At 35.5% G+C, this 17,843-nt stretch overlaps 1 protein-coding gene across 1 annotated transcript in view; it reads left to right on the top strand.

Moving 5' to 3' along the window:
- The first annotated feature begins 6,982 nt into the window (after positions 1-6,982).
- The window catches only part of anxa2a (annexin A2a), a 12,098-nt gene continuing 1,237 nt past the window's right edge, over positions 6,983-17,843 (top strand). The window contains exons 1-12 of the mRNA XM_056451663.1: positions 6,983-7,075; positions 7,976-8,036; positions 9,405-9,495; positions 9,903-9,997; positions 11,925-12,038; positions 13,314-13,404; positions 13,479-13,558; positions 13,651-13,710; positions 14,936-15,029; positions 15,116-15,211; positions 16,503-16,561; positions 16,727-16,849. Coding sequence (XP_056307638.1) covers positions 7,986-8,036; positions 9,405-9,495; positions 9,903-9,997; positions 11,925-12,038; positions 13,314-13,404; positions 13,479-13,558; positions 13,651-13,710; positions 14,936-15,029; positions 15,116-15,211; positions 16,503-16,561; positions 16,727-16,849 — 954 coding nt within the window. The 5' untranslated portion in view covers positions 6,983-7,075; positions 7,976-7,985. The remainder of the gene's footprint in view (positions 7,076-7,975; positions 8,037-9,404; positions 9,496-9,902; positions 9,998-11,924; positions 12,039-13,313; positions 13,405-13,478; positions 13,559-13,650; positions 13,711-14,935; positions 15,030-15,115; positions 15,212-16,502; positions 16,562-16,726; positions 16,850-17,843) is intronic.

Below are 17,843 nucleotides of genomic sequence, written 5' to 3'. Positions count from 1 at the left end.
AAAAATATCTAGTAAATTATTATGTGTCAGCATGGCAAAGATAAAAGAAATCAGTTATTAGAAACTGTTATGATTAGAAATGTGTTGAACAAATCTTTCCGTTGAATAGAAATTGGGTAATACTATACAGGAGGGCTTCAATGCTTATAATGCTTAAATCCTGGTGTGTCAAACAAAATGGCCGCTGTCCTCCACAGTTTAGTTCCAGCCCTGCTTCAACACACTAAAGCTGTGGTCACACTGGGCTTTTCCTCCCATAGACTTCCATTCATAAGCACGCGAATGCGTCAGACCGGAAACGCAGGGTCTTGCGTTACATTTCGCAGTTCGCTGCGGTGCAAAGTTCAAGCTTGGTGAACTCTGACCTGCGAAATCGCATCACTTGACTGCGTGAGACCAATCGAGGATCAAAACAGGACCTCTCTGCACAGGAATTTAAAATATTGAGCAATCGCTCGCTTTTTTAATGTCTAATCATCTTGTTTAATCCCGCCCCTTTTCACAGCGCCGCACGACAGAATTTCGCACACACAAAGCCCAGTGTGACCGTAGCTTTCCCTGTAGGTTTTAAACAAGCCTAATGCACTCAGTTGGTTTAATTAGGCTTAAAGCTAAACTGCAGATCTGCAGCCCTCCAGAAATGTATGACCCCTCTGCTTTATTGTTCAACTCTGAAAATCAGTTAAATACTTCAGACTTTCCGGCACAACTGAAGCATCATTTTCTGAATAGATGTTGTTGCAGCATAGCTTTCCTGACCGACACCATGTCAGCATTACAGTCCACTTTATTTATTTATTTATTTACTTTTATAGAAACACACTTGCCACTTACATTTTCTTGTTCCCTTGAGGGAACTCCAATGTATTTTTGAAGTGTGTACCACTTCATTAAGTGAACGGGGAATCTTACATGGACATACCCTCGATATTGACAAAGGGAGCGAGTCTGCTTCAATATGTCCACTCCAGCTCCTACACTACCTGACTTAAGTCTTTTTGTAAGAGCAACAAATAATAACTTGACTTCTAGTTGATCAAAAGTGGCAGAAGGTGGATTTTTCTGATAAATCGTCAGTTGAGCTGCATCCCAATGATCACAAATATTACCTACTGGAAACTGCATGGACCCAAGATTCTCATAGAAATCAGTCAAGTTTGGTGAAGGAAAAATCATGGTTTGGGGTTACATTCAGTATGGGGGCATGCGAGAGATCTGCAGAGTGGACGGCAACATCAACAGCCTGAGGTATCAAGACATTTGTGCTGCCCATTACATTACAAACCACAGGAGAGGGCAAATTCTCCAGCAGGATAGCGCTCCTCATACTTCAGCCTCCACATCAAAGTTCCTGAAAGCAGAGAAGGTCAAAGTGCTCCGCATAGGCGGAGGGTGAACAAACTCTATGGTGAGGCTAATATATGCGCTGCCCTTTAATGCATTTCAAAAGATTTGCGACCGACCAAGATGAGGTTTTAACAAAAGCACCGCCTATCAACAAGCATCTATTATTATCAACATGCGCATTCAATTATTTTATTAAACTCTCCCACTGATCTACACTACCGGTCAGAAATTTGGGTCAGTTTATTTATTTTTATTATTATTACTTTAATTAAAAAATCGAATTAAAATTATTCTGTTCATCAATGCGGCATTTATTAATTATTTAAAAATTATTAAATATTTATTTATTGCTTACTGTATGCAGTTTCAAATGAAATTATTACTCCTTGTTGCTTTTATTACTATTAATAATAATAATCATAAAAATAATAATTAATAGAGGACACAGCCCACACTATTCTTCCGTCCTAGGCAGCCGCCTAGGTTGCCTCTGGACGCGCCGGCCCTGAGAATACGAAAACATTCTCTTTTTCACGAGGCCAATCGAAAACCGAACTTGTAATTCAGCAATTAATATTTGACCTTTAATGAAATGTAAAACTCTAAACGATTGCCTAAACAAGATTACTCCACTATAGGCTAGACCAGTGTTTTTTCAACCCTGTTCCTGGAAGCACACCAACAGTACATATTTTGTATGTCTCCCTTTTCTGACCCATTAACTTCAGGTGTTGGAGTCTCTTCTGATGTTATGATTAGAGGATTCAGGTGTGTTTGATTAGGGAGAGGTTGAAAATGTGGACTCTTGGTGTGCCTTCAGGAACAGGGTTGGGAAACACTGGGCTAGACTACTTTACAATGAAACTACCAATTTCATTTAATGCTGAAAACTAGTTAAACCAGAATAATATATTATTATACCTCTCTCGTAATACTCATTTGTCATTTTATTACTCATGTCCTTGACCAGCAAATCAGAATAGTCCGCTGTCCAGCACTTTTGGTTTGGTTTTCAGAGCATCTGCGAACTCCAGTAATAAACAGCGCTCATCAGTGCAATGTGCGGGGTTGGACAGTTACATTTTTTTGTGCGGAGGGGGACTTTAAATTTGATTGACAAACGTACAATAGCTAAAGTGTTGCGTTAATCATCAACATTAAATTACATTCATACTCCGCCTTACACCCGCTACATGTTTTTTCTTTGCTGCTATCTCCGTGGTCTCTGGCCAGGGGGAGGCTAAGCCTTCCCCAGCCTTACACACGCTCTGCCTATGGTGCTCCGGGATTGGCCAGCCCAGTCACCAGATATGAACATTATTGAGCATGTCTGGAGTAAGATGGAGGAGCCATTGAAAATGAATCCTAAGAATCTTGATGAGCTCTGGGAGTCCTGCAAGAACGCTTTCTTTGCCATTCCAGATGACTTTATTAATGAGTTATTCGAGTCATAGAGATGTACAGATGCAGTTATGGATCGTCTGCAGTATTTGTGATGATTGCGATGTAGTTCAACAGATGATCCATCAGAAAAATTGACCCTCTGCCACTTTTCCAAATGATCAACTAGAAGTCAAGTTATTATTTGTTGCTCTTACAACTGGGATCGACAACAAAACTTAGTCAGGTAGTGTAATAGGTATATCCATATGAAGGTGTGAATCAGTGTTTCCCAACCCTGTTCCTGAAGGCACACCAACAGTACACATTTTCAACCTCTCCCTAATCAAACACACCTGAATCAACTCAGCAGAACATTAGAAAAGACCCCAAAACCTGACACAAATGGGTCAGATAAGGGAGACATACAAAATATGTACTGTTGGTGTGCCTCCAGGAACAGGGTTGGGAAACACTGGTGTGAATCATAGAGTTAGTATGATTCCTTCTCCCACCCTCCCCCAATGACTTTTACATGATTAAAGTTGGCCTGAACGTAAGTTAAGATGTCTTTTCCCCCCTATCATGACGTACAACCAATTGAAACAGCTTCTGAATTGAGGAGAAATGTAGGTCGGTGCGTGACTTCATCTTTTGGGAACCAGTTGGATTATTGGAAGATTACAAAATGGAGGAAGATAGATGGATGGACAAAAGCATGGCAGAAATGAGACACACACTGATAGCCCACCCTAAAGGCAGACCATGTGACCAGAAGTAAAGAAAGGTCATTTTGAGGGGAAGGTAAGTCTATGGTATTTGAGAAAAGTTTATGAGTGCAATAATGAAGTGCACAGATGCGTTCTTTAAAACAGGAACTAAGTATATACAGTTGAAGTCAGAAATATTCGCCCCCCTGTTTATTTTTTTCCCTAATTTCTGTTTAACAGAGATATTTTCAACACATTTCTAAACATAATAGTTTTAAAGGGCACATAGTTTACCTCTTTTTTTCTGATTTAATATTAATATTATGGTTCTTCTGAGTGTGCCAGTTTAGGTTCAGTTTAAAACACAATTCAGATTTTTTATTATAATGTGTTAAAAAGGGTAATGTTGGGGGCGTGTCCACAGCTCTCTGATTTATGGGTGTGTTGTTTCACATGTAAATTAGTTTTGGCTTCCTGCCAACGTAACAAGGGGGCGGGGCCATGAGCTCACCCGCTCTGCGTTTGCAACAGAGTCTGACAGGAAGACTGCGAGAAAGAGCTGGAGTGAGAGGTTCAGCATTCAGTCGTGCATGTACGACTCGGACACAGACCAAGCAGAGAGTACAAAATCATTTGTGTCTTTGTACAGTTTTACAGCCAACTGTGTGCTAGTTTCAAGTGCCGAGCTTGTACACAGAAACTAATAACCACGCACACTGAATTAACTTTGACTGAGGCACCGGATGCGCCGCTCGAAGCCGCGACACGGCACACCAGACACTCTCTGTGGCGCGGCAGAAACATGAAGTGTCCCGAATCGTCGCGCCACGCGTTTTTGAATTCTAAACATAGGTTTCTGCAGCGGTCCGCGGCGCCCAGCCATCGACTTGAGTGTACCCTGATAGAAACCGATGTTTAGAATTCTAAAACGCATGCTAGTTAAGATCACAGGGAGCTTCTGGGATCGCGAGAAATGCAAACGGCTGAAGTATAAGGTAGACTCAATGAGAAGTACACATGTTTGCAAACCTGCCTAAAGATACAACCAATAATTCCGATTAGAGCGATAATGTGGAGAATATTGATCTTGTGTTGAGCCCAATGAGCCTTGCATCTAAAAATAGAGCTAGCGTGTTCCTTTAGTGATATCGCTTCGACTCACGCTGAAAATGGCGGACGTGAATCAACAAACTGAGGATATGATGACGCGCCTGTCAATCAATATTGGTGGGCGGGGGGACCGCTCTCCTACGTAAAGTTGTGGTCGATTTGAAAACCGCTCCAATTGGTCCACCGTTTTTTATGTTGTTAAATTGAAAAAAAAAAGCACTGGGTGTGTTTATATCACCCCAATATGACGCTCTATACACCATACATGCACATATGTCTAACCAAACAGCTTGAAAAGTAGATTTTTTTTACCAAAGGTGCCCTTTAATAACTCATCTCTAATAACTGATTTATTTTATCTTTGCCATGATGACAGTACATAATATCTTGCTAGATATTTTTCAAGACACTTCTATACAGCTTAAAGTGACATTTAAAGGATTAACTAGGTTAATTAGGTTAACTAGGCAGGTTAGGGCAATTAGGCAAGTTATTATATAATAATGGTTTGTTCTGTAGACTATCGAAAAATATAAAGCTTAAAGGGGCTAATAATATTGACCTTAAAATGTTTAAAAGAAAATTAAAAACTGCTTTTATTCTAGCTGGAATAAAACAAATAAGACTTTCTCCAGAAGAAAAAATATTATCAGACATACTGTGAAAATTTCCTTGCTCTGTTAAACATAATTTGTGAAATATTTAAAAAAGAGATCAAAATCAAAGAGGGGCTATTAATTCTGACTTCACCTGTATATATAAAAATAAGAAGAGCAGATTTTGACTTCATGTCGACTTTAGAAGTGATTTGTGTGAAGGATGTGAAACTGTTGATTATGGTTACATTAGTCATGCATCACAATGACCTTTTTAGAGGGAGAAGCTTGCAGAAACTTGGGCTGCGTCCAAAACCATACCTACTCAAACAGGCTCTACATTTGAATTGGATTTTACTACATGACCATTAGAAAAGTGTGTTCTATATAGCATGAATGGAATTGGGACGTACTAGATCCACCATTTGTCATTATCACATGACTTACCCACATCAGTTTGCGTCGCTTCCCGCCCATTCATGAATTCTCCCGTGTGGCGTTTTGGGATAGCGTAGCATCCATCAGATGCGCACTTCAGAGTCTCGCTAGAAGTAGTAAGTCATTCGGACATACACTACCTGACAAAAGTCTTGTCGCCTATCCCAAGTTTTAGGATTAGCAAATAATAACTTGACTTCTAGTTGATCATTTGGTATCAGAAGTGGCTTATATGAAAGGCAAAGGCCTCTAGATTACGCTTATTTTACCAAAATAAAACACGACCATGTCTTGATTATTAATGATTTCATTAGGACAGTAAGGTCTGACTTTGCGTAGACAAGTCTTGTCACTGAACAGAAATAATGTCCTGTATAGAATATAAAGTCATGCTGCAGTGGAAACAGAATGAATATTGTGTCTGACTCCATCATGAGCTCAATAATGTTCATTTCTGGTGACAGGACTGGCCAATCCCGGAGCATTTTGACCTTCTTTGCTTTCAGGAGCTTTGATGTGGAGGCTGAAGTATGAGGAGCGCTATCCTGCTGAAGAATTTGCCCTCTCCTGTCTCCGGTTTGTAATGTAACGGGCAGCACAAATGTCTTGATACCTCAGGCTGTTGATGTTGCCATCCACTCGGCAGATCTCTCGCACGCCCTCATACTGAATGTAACCCCAAACCATGATCTTTCCTTCACCAAACTTGACTGATTTCTATGAGAATCTTGGCTCCATGTGGATTCCAGTAGGTCTTCTCCAACTAGAAGTCAAGATATTATTTGTTGCTCGACTCGCATACTATATAGTATGGATGTATGCAATTTCAGACGCAGCCGAGTGTTGCACTAGGAATAGATGTTCTCCAGTAATGTACAGTGTGGAAAATAACATGTTTTTAAAGTTGTCTGAACCTCTGATTTACTTTCTCAAAAGATTTCTGCAGTGTGTGTGTGTCTGTCTGTGTCTGAGTGTGTGTGTTAATGTTGAGTAAAAGCCCTTGTGCAACTAAGGAGAAGGAATGTGTCATGGGCGGTTCATTTTTGACATTCTCAAAGATGTTGCCAAGTATTGCGACACACAAGCTGTCAAACTGCATGTTTTAAAGAAGTGTTGTGCCTTAAGAAACAATCGTTATGCCTTTGAATTAATGCGCACGCAATACGACGCATCCTATTTCTAATAATTTATAATCATGCATCTCGTCCCAAGCTTCTGATTGACCGATCGTTTATGTAACAGCAGCGTTCACGGCTGGTTTACAGGAACATCCTTCATTTCCATCCAGATCGGAACCATGAAACCACGCTTTCCCAAAGCTGCTTTCATCCCCTGAACTTACTTTAGAGATGAAGACGGAGGGAGTGGGTGTGTCATCGGGAGACGGGGCTTACCTTAAACAGCCCCGCCTTCTGGTATTTAAACACCACACCCATCTCGCTCTCCATAGCTGGGATTGTTCTGCACAGCATCTGAGATTTGCTCATCAGCAAGGTATTTTAAAACCTTTTTATTCATTTATTCATCTCCTGAATGAATTCTAAAGTACTTCTACTAAGTTAAATAAGTTTAATAAGGCAAAAAAAGGTGTTTTATATTACAAAAACAGTCTATTTTCCTTAAGATCAACTTTTTATTGACTCTGAAACTACTTTTCCTTCATAAAAAGGAGCAGAAGATTCTTTTCGAACTCCTCAAACTAATAGAAACCCGAGCCTAAGGGTGTTAGACGAGGATAAATGAGTCTCACATGCTTTAGAGATTTTTCCCAGCGTTCTCCCTTAAGGGTGTGCCTGTTTGCTTAGCTTTTTGACCAGACGCTGGTTTTGTAAAATTGCTGTTTACTTCTGCTGTTTGGGTTTAACTGCATAGCAACTGCAGTGAATCATGAGCTATTCTCTGAAAAGCTTGACTCTTGCTGTTTATTTTAGGCAGGGGCTTTTGTAAATTTTAGGTGGTCCTAAAAGTTGGCATAACTTTTTGACAAATTTTAAAAATGAGGTTTTATAGTATTGTGGCATTTTAATGGGGGAAAATTAAATAAATTACTATTTATATGAATAATGAGCATGTGATTTATTTTACGTTAATCATAATATATAAATAATCTATATTTGTCTTTATTTAAAGTGTTTTAGGTCACTTTTCTGACTCTGTTAGCCTGGATGAGGTGACTAAGAGTTTGAGAAGTGTTTAGTTCTGCATTACGTAACTCTGTAGATCATGTGACGGAGGCTCAGAGTCTCCTCTTAAGACTGAGTTGCATTCACTATGTTAATTTAAGTCCCAGAAACCCAATGTAAATGAGTTGGGCTTTTGATTTCCAGCATGACAGATATGAGTGACATCAAGCAAACGCTGATGGAAATTAATAGGTGTGTGTTTGCTCCACAGGAAGTCCAGGATGGCTTTGGTCTCTGAGTTCTTAGGGCAGCTCACCCTCGAACTGGGCGGAGTAAGTGCTCATACCCATGTTGAGGATTAAATGAAATGATTACATCAAAGATTATTAAAAAAAAAGTTAAAGGTTATATTGAAGCAGTATATTATAAACCATTTATAGGACATTAGAATAATTGTCAAGGAAATTTTTTTATGAATTTTTTTTATAAATTAAGAAAAAAGAATAACTATATATATATATATATATATATATATATATATATATATATATATATATATATATATATATATATATATATATATGTATAGATATATACATGTATATATATATATATATATATATATATATATATACATGTATATATGTATATATATATATATATATATATATATATATATATATATATATATATATATATATACACATATATATACACATGTATATATGTATATATGTATATATATATATATATATATATATATATATATATATATACACATATATATATATACACATGTATATATGTATATATGTATATATATATATATATATATATATATATATATATATATATATATATATATATATATATATATATATATATATATATATATATATATATATATATACACATGTATATATATATATATATATATATATATATATATATATATATATATATACATATATATATATATATATATACATATATATATATATATACATATATATATATATATATATATATACATATATATATATATATACATATATATATATATATACATATATATATATATATACATATATATATATATATATATATATATATATATATATATATATATATATATATATATATATATATATATATATATATATATATATATATATATATGTGTGTGTGTGTGTATGTATAAAACACACATATATAAATATATATTTATAATTTTATAATAATAATATAATTAATTTATAATAATAATAATATAATTAAAATATAAATTATTGAGGTAGATAAATAAATAAAATATTAAAACAATACAATTAGTGTATTGAAATACATTAAAATAACAAATAATTTTATATTAAACATTCTTTTATTCTACTAAAATTCTATTTTTTAAAAATCATTGTATACCTATATAATTCCCACATAATTTAAATCTACAAGTCTGTGTATTTGTATATATATATATGTAGACTATAAAATTACAATTCATAAAATATTAAAAATAAAATCTAAACAAAATTCATATTTAGTTTTATCTATTTTATATAATGTATATAATCAAAACTAGTTAAATGTATTTATATAAATGTATATTTAAAATATTATCCAGCTATAAATAATTCATTATATAAAACTAAAGTGTACTTCATGTATGTACTGTATTTTCCCTCATTGTTTGGCTGTAGGGAGAGCCCACCTACCCTACTGTTGTTCCAGAGGCCAACTTTGATCCAGATAAAGATGCTGCCAGGATTGATACCGCTATCAAAACTAAAGGTGAGAGACGAAGACGCTCAGTGCTGATGATGATGATGAGACATTACACAAACAGTAGACGCTGCAGTGCTGTAGTGGGCTTTAACTGCTGAAGACTTGATGAAGTATAAACTGGCTACAGTGGTAGAAGTGAGTCACCCGTCCTGTCTGGAAGAGACCCAACCACATGAGGAACATTTCCAGACCAACGCCTGATTGCAGGAACCACAGTCCTGCCCTTCATTCTGCTGAAGAAACTCCAAATAATGTCCTGAGGGAGGAAACAGATGCAGAAATTATAGAACAATACATTCGATTATTACATTTAATGGCATATTAGTCTTGACATCAATAGACTAAACTACAAAAAGTTTTTTGTGTGCCATTTTATAATGGTTTTGATTGATAAACATAACTATTTGTTTTAGGGGTGGATGAGCAAACCATAATTGACATCCTCACCAAACGCACATACAACCAGCGGCGAGAGATTGCTTTCGCATATGAGAGGAGAGCCAAGAAGGTTTGTCTGTGAACAACTCCACCCATCAAATACTAGTTACTCGTTCATTAGAAAATGGAACTAACTGATCAAATACCAGTACTCATTCATTAGATACTGGAACTAATTTGTCATATTCTAGTACTTATTTATTAGACATGGGAACTAATTCATCAACATCTAATACTCATTCATTAGATACTGGAACTAATTTGTCATTGTTGTACTCATTTATTAGACATGGGAACCAATTCATCAACATCTAGTACTCATTATTAGATACTGGAACTAATTTGTCATATTCTAGTACTTATTTATTCATAGGAACTAATTCATCAACATCTAGTACTCATTCATTAGATACTGGAACTAATTTGTCATATTCTAGTACTCATTTAATAGACATCGGAAATAATTCATCAACATTTAGTACTCATTCATTAGATACTGGAACCAATTCATCAACATCTAGTACTCATTCATTAGATACTGGAACTAATTTGTCATATTCTAGTACTCATTTATTAGACATGGAAACTAATTCATCAACATCTAGTACTCATTTATTAGATACCGCAACCAATTGATCAACATCTAGTACTCATTCATTAGATACTGGAACTAATTTGTCATATTCTAGTACTCATTTATTAGACATGGGAACTAATTCATCAACATCTAGTACTCATTCATTAGATACTGGAACCAATTCATCAACATCTAGTACTCATTCATTAGATACTGGAACCAATTCATCAACATCTAGTACTCATTCATTAGATACTGGAACTAATTTGTCATATTCTTGTACTCATTTATTATACATGGGAACTAATTCATCAACATCTAGTACTCATTCATTAGATACTGGAACCAATTCATCAACATCTAGTACTCATTTATTAGACATGGGAACTAATTCATCAACATCTAGTACTCATTCATTAGATACTGGAACTAATTTGTTGTATATATATATATATATATATATATATATATATATATATATATATATATATATATATATATATATATATATATATATATATATAATATTGATGAATATATATAGTACTCATTCATTAGATACTGGAACCAATTCATCAACATCTAATACTCATTCATTAGATACTGGAACTAATTTGTCATATTGTTGTACTCATTTATTAGACATGGGAACTAATTCATCAACATCTAGTACTCATTCATTAGACATGGGAACTAATTCATCAACATCTAGTACTCATTCATTAGATACCGCAACCAATTCATCAACATCTAGTACTCATTCATTAGATACTGGAACTAATTTGTCATATTCTAGTACTCATTTATTAGACATGGGAACTAATTCATCAATATCTAGTATTCATTCATTAGATACTGGAACCAATTCATCAACATCTAGTACTCATTCATTAGATACTGGAACCGATTCATCAACATCTAGTACTACTTCATTAGATACTGGAACTAATTTGTCATATTCTAGTACTCATTTATTAGATACTGGAAATAATAATTAAATACATACTAGTTCTCATTAGATACTGGAACTACTTCATCAAATACTACAACTCAAAGACCTGGGTGGGTCTTAAATTGCCAGAGCTCTTTGCACTCTGCCAAGCCCCCTACCCACCGGGCCCCCCACCTGGCAACACCCGTGGATACTGGTACCAGTTCTCAAAAATTCTAGATCTCATTAATTAGACACTGGAACCAAGTCATCAGATACTTACACTTACTCATTAAATTAAGGATCTTATTCGTCAAACTTATTCATTAGATACTGGAACTAATTCATCAAATACGAGTACTCATCTTGAAAGATTAAATGTTGAAACTGTTTACCAGAATTCAAAGTATTTGTGTTTGTAAATGCCAAGTCTTTGACAAATTTCAATCAGTCTTTTGTGACTTTTCCCCCTCCATCCCACCTGTTTAGGATATGATCTCAGCCCTGAAGGGGGCATTGTCTGGCTCACTGGAAACAGTCATCCTGGGCCTCATGAAGAGCACTGCACAGTATGACGCCTCAGAAATCAAAGCCTCCATCAAAGTGAGCTAAACTATTAGCATGTTTTTTTGTTGTTGTAGTTCGTTACACACTGAAACTTACTCACGCCACTTACTAGTGGTACTTACTAGTACTCATTCATTAGTTACTTATTCTTCAGATACTAGTACTTATTAATTAGATACTGGTACTTATCAGTTGCTGGTACTTACTAGTACTCTTTCATGAAGTACTGGAACTCCCTAGTACTTGATCATCAAATTCTAGTACTCATTCATGAGACACTTCGTAGTACTTATTCAACAGATACTGATACTTTTTAGTACCCGATAATTAGGTACTAATGCTTGCTAGTACTCATTCATTAGGTACTTGTTCATCAGATCCTAGTACTTACTGAACAGATATTGATATAGTACTTGTTCATTGGACACTGGTACTTACTCAACAGATACTGTTCTTCACTAGTACTAAATCATCATATTGTAGTACTCATTCTTACCAGTACTCAATCATTAGGAACTGAACTAATTCATCAAATACAAGTACTTACTCAACAGATATCTGTACTGATTAGTACTTGAACATTAGGCACTGGCACTTACTAGTACTCATTCGTCAGATTTTACTACTTATTAGATACTATTACCTGCTCAACCCATTCTGCTACTCACAAGTACTAAATCATCAGCTTCTAGTTCTTATTTATTAGATAATGGTACTTTCTAGTATTTGATCATTAGGTATTGGTACGTACTAGTAGTCAATCATTAGGTAATTATTCATCAGACCCTAATACTTGCAGATGTTGGTACTCACTAGTACTCGATCATTAGGTATGGTACTCACTAGTACTCATTCATTAGATACAGGGACTTAATAAGATACTGCTACTCTCTAGTACTTCATCATATTCGAGCACTCATTGATTGGATACTGGTACTTACAACAACTTATTCACTGGCACTTTGTAGTACTCTATCATTAGGTATTGGTACTTACTAGAACTCATTCATTAGGAACTGGTATTTATTTATCAGATCCTAGTTCTTACTCAATGTATATTGGTACCCAATAGTATTTCATCATAAGGCACTGGTACTCACTAGTGCTCATTCAATAGAACTGGTACTTATTAGTACTTAATCATCATATTCTAGTACTCATGCATCAGATACTGGTACTTATTTCTCAAATACTTGCACTCCTTTGATAAATACTAGTAGGTATTCATCAGATACTAGTATTCATTTATTATGCCTAGGTTAATTATTAAGATGATCATCTGGTTTCAGCATGTTATCTGTGTGTTGTCAGGGTCTCGGAACAGACGAAGAGTCTCTGATTGAGATCCTCTGCTCTCGAAGCAATGCTGAGATCATGGAGATCAAGAAAGTCTACAGGGAATGTGAGTATGGCAGTGTTTAAATGCACCTATTAGGTGTTTGTACTTATGATATAAATATGTGTGTCTGATTACAGTGTTCAAGAAGGAATTGGAGAAGGATGTGGCTGGAGATACTTCAGGAGACTTTGCCAAACTCCTGCTTGCTCTGGTTGAGGTCAGTTTTACACATTTTAACTAGTATAGAGAACCATTAAAGAGTTTGAATTAAGATCCTAACATTTCTGCTCATCATTTGTAATTTCTCAGGCCAAAAGAGACCAGCCAACCTCTGTTACTGACTACCAGAGAATTGATGAAGATGCAAGAGTAAGTCCTTGAGGTGTATTTCTCAGAATGTATATATATAGTTGAAAGTTTCATAGCTAAATTTCACCAGTCTGGTGGCCAATCTTCATTACCTGCACAGTTCACCAGTAAGAGCAGAGAGTGAAGGCTTAAAACGTTGCAACACACACACAACATTATGGGTGACATATAAGAGTTCAAAAAAGTGCAAATTGTTGGTGCACATCTCACTGGCGCAATCTCACTAACTGTGGACGTATGAGGAAGCTGTCCAACCCGGATTGTTTCCAAAAAACATTAAACCACAGCTACCCAACTCAATGCAGAATTAAATATGCACCTCAACTCTCCTGTTGGCTGCTATGGCTAAACCTTTGGTCACTCGTGCCAATGCCAAATGTCAGTTTCAGTGGCGCCAGCAGTAAAAATCTTGGGCTGTGGACAATGTGAAAGTGCATTGTTCTCTGATGATCATTATGGAGGACAATGGCATGTGCATCCAATGGTTCAAACATTGTATCCTGAAGGCGGTGCCAGGTATCAGGATGGTAATGCACCAATACACACAGCAAGAGTGGTGACAGAGTGGTTTGATGAACAGGAAAATGAAGCTGAACATCTCCTATGGCCTGCACAGTCATTAAACCTAAATATTATTGAGCCACTTTTGGATGTTTTGGAAGAACCACTATTCTGCAAGACGAATGGCTGAAAATCCCTCTGGCCACTCTGCAGGACTTTGATCTGTCATTCCCAAGATGAATTGATGGTGTATTGGCTGCAAAAGGATGCTCTACACCAGTGTTTCTCAACCACGTTCCTGGAGGACCACCAACACTGCATGTATTGGATGTCTCCTTTGTCTTTTACACTCGTTACAGGTGTTTCAGTCTCTAATGAGCTGATGATCTGAATCAGGTGTGTTTGGTTAAGGAGATAAGGTAAATGTGCAGTGCTGGTGGTCCTCCAGGAACGTGGTTGAGAAACCCTGCTCTACACCATACTAATAAATTATTTTGGTCACTGCCTTTCTTTTTACAACCCCTGTGTGTGTATATATATATATATATATATATATATATATATATATATATATATATATATATATATATATATATATATACATTTCTATGTTTGAAGTATTATTATATTATATTATATTATATTATATTATATTATATTATATTATATTATATATATTATATTATATTATATTATATTATATTATATTATATTTTGTGTGTAGGCCCTGTATGATGCCGGAGTCAAGCGAAAAGGCACTGATGTGAAGTGCTGGATCTCCATCATGTCAGAGAGAAGCGTTCCTCACCTTCAGAAAGGTTCGAGACTCTCCTTTCACCCCCGTCCATCTAATAAAACAGGCCTCCGAGCACAGTTAATGTGGATTTTGTGTTTTCCCTTACAGTGTTTGACAGATACAAGAGCTACAGCCCGTATGACATGCAGGAGAGCATCCGCAAAGAGGTCAAAGGAGACCTAGAGAAGTCCTTCCTGACCCTCGGTGAGAGTCTTCATCTACAAACACCCCATACAACTGACTTCTGATATCTTCTTCTGTTAAACTGAAAGTTAGCATGGGATATAGCAAAGCATACGTGTTAGCTTTTAGACCTAACTGTTAAACACATTGTTCACATGTTTTACAATGTTGTTGTTTGCTACCAGGTTTTCATGCATTGCTGCTTTAGAGTGCTAACATGTTACTTATTTAGGCACGTCACATCTCATTAGCACATTTTTGTAAAAACAATTGTAATGCGATGATTTAGCACATTGTTAGCATATATTTTCACATTGGTGATACCTTTATTGGATGTTTTTCAACACATTGCTAGCATGATTTGATTTATTGCTACCATATACTGTACATTCATGCTGTTAGCATGTTTTATCATGTTGCTAATATGTTTTAGCATGTTGGTTGAATCAATGTAGTTAACATGTTTTTAGTGCATTTTAGAGTATGTTTAGCAGGTTAATACCATCAAACACATTAAAAACATGTTTTGTTGCCAGCATGTTTGAAAAATGTTTAGAGCATTGATAACCTGCTGTTAGCATATTATAGAGTTTTTGCCAAGTTGCTAGTATGTAGGTAGCATGTTAGCATCTTTAAACACACTGACAGCATGTTAAGAGCATTGATGACCTGGCGTTAACATTTTTCAGAGTGTTTTAGCACAGTTTTTGCCTGTTAAACACACATTGCTAACATGTTTTAGTATACACTGCTAAAAGTATAGGTTTTAACATTGCTGTTCTGATTGGACATGTTGTTAACATGTTTTAGAACATTGATACCTAGTGTTTGCACATTTTATCATTTACTTATGTTTAGAAACACATTTTTAGATGACATTTTTATTCAATAATATGTTGCTGCATGTTTTAACACATTGCTAATTGGTGCTAGCACATTGCTGGACTGATTAAATACATTATTCGCATGTTTAAAGCATGTTTCTAACATGTTTTAACATAGCTAGCATGCTTCCAACAGTTCTTTGTATTTTTCAAACATAATTTATTAAAAGATCATTTATAAAATAGTTTGAAATGCATATAATGTACATTGCAGTTGTGTTTACTTTCACTTTCAAAATAAAAGTACATATTTCTTTTTGGGAGAGTACATTACGTGACCACACTAGTCAAAGGCTTTGACAATAAGCCAGTACAGTCTTTCGAAACAGCTTTAAGGTTCATTTTGAATCAAATCCACTGTTTTATGAGTAAGAAAGCCACCATTAACCCAGCAGCTGAATCTAATCTCCACATTTTCCCTTTCTCAGTTCAGTGCTTTGAAAACAAACAGCTGTATTTCGCCAGCAGACTGCAAGACGCCATGAAGGTAGAATAAGTTCTCCTGCCAACACCTTTATATGCGTTCCTGTGATTGGAAGAAAGTATTAAGTGGCTCATCTGTAATCTACCTGCTGATGTTTCTGATGTCTTGCAGTAGAATTACATCAGGCATCTAGCTGCTCTTTTAATGTTAGCGGATTGTGTCTTTCAGAGCAAAGGAGCGAAGGAGAAGGTGCTGACCCGGATCATGGTGTCCCGGTGTGAGGTGGACCTCAAGAAGATCAGACAAGAGTTCAAGAAGCACTTCGGGAAGTCTCTGTACCAAACCATTGCTGTACGTTTGCTTAAAATATTGGTTTATAATCATTATATGCCAAGGTGAAATACTGATCCTGTGGGAACATCTACTAAGGAGCTTTCTCATTGTTTTTGTAAACATGATGTTTGACCAGCGCATAACACAGATTTATAAGAACACTGAGCTAGGTGAACTTACATGTTTAGGTTTTAAAAGTCTTGCGTTTTTGCCCATTTCACTGCTATCCAATTTTTCAAAACAAAATCCTTCACACTACAGTATGCTATGTGGCTCCATTGACAGGCATTAGCAATAGTATCCTGGTGGATAGCTAAAGTGTTGCTAAGTGGTAGGCTATCCATGTTTCCTGCATGTTTTAGAACATTTTTAGCATAGTACTAGCATAATTTAGCATATTGCCTGTATGTTTTAGCATGTTGCATTTAGCTATTATGCTTTAAAACTTAGTTTTTAACATTCTTTATTAGAGTGCTAGCAAGTTTAGCACATGATTTACTACATTGATACTATTGTATTACTATGTTGTTTAAAGCATGTTTAGCATGTTGCTATCATGTTTTAGCATGTATTACTACACCACTTTTAAGCTTATCAAATGTATTAGCATTTTGATTTAAAATTTAGTTTAAATCTGTTACAAAAACTTTACTAGCATATGCTTGGCATATTATTGCACATTGCTAGCATGATTCAACACTTTAGCATTTTAACATATACCTTCTAGCACATTTAAAAGATTTTTATAACGCTAATATCATATTTTAGTACATTGTTGGCATGTTAAACATGTTGCAGCAGATTGCTACCTATGTTTAAAACTGTGCTAGCATGTTTTAGCTACATTGCTATTAAGTTTAATGCATGTTTTACCTTTTTTACTGTTTAAATCAATGTTACAATGTTTTAAAATGTTACAATCGTGTTACATATTATTGCATACTGCTAACATGATTCAACACTTTACCATATTGACTTTTAACTTCTAGCATGTTAACACATTGTTATATAA

This window comes from Danio aesculapii, chromosome 25 (genome assembly GCF_903798145.1).
Source record: "Danio aesculapii chromosome 25, fDanAes4.1, whole genome shotgun sequence".
NCBI lineage: Eukaryota > Metazoa > Chordata > Actinopteri > Cypriniformes > Danionidae > Danio > Danio aesculapii.
This window is presented reverse-complemented; position numbering and strand designations above follow the sequence as displayed.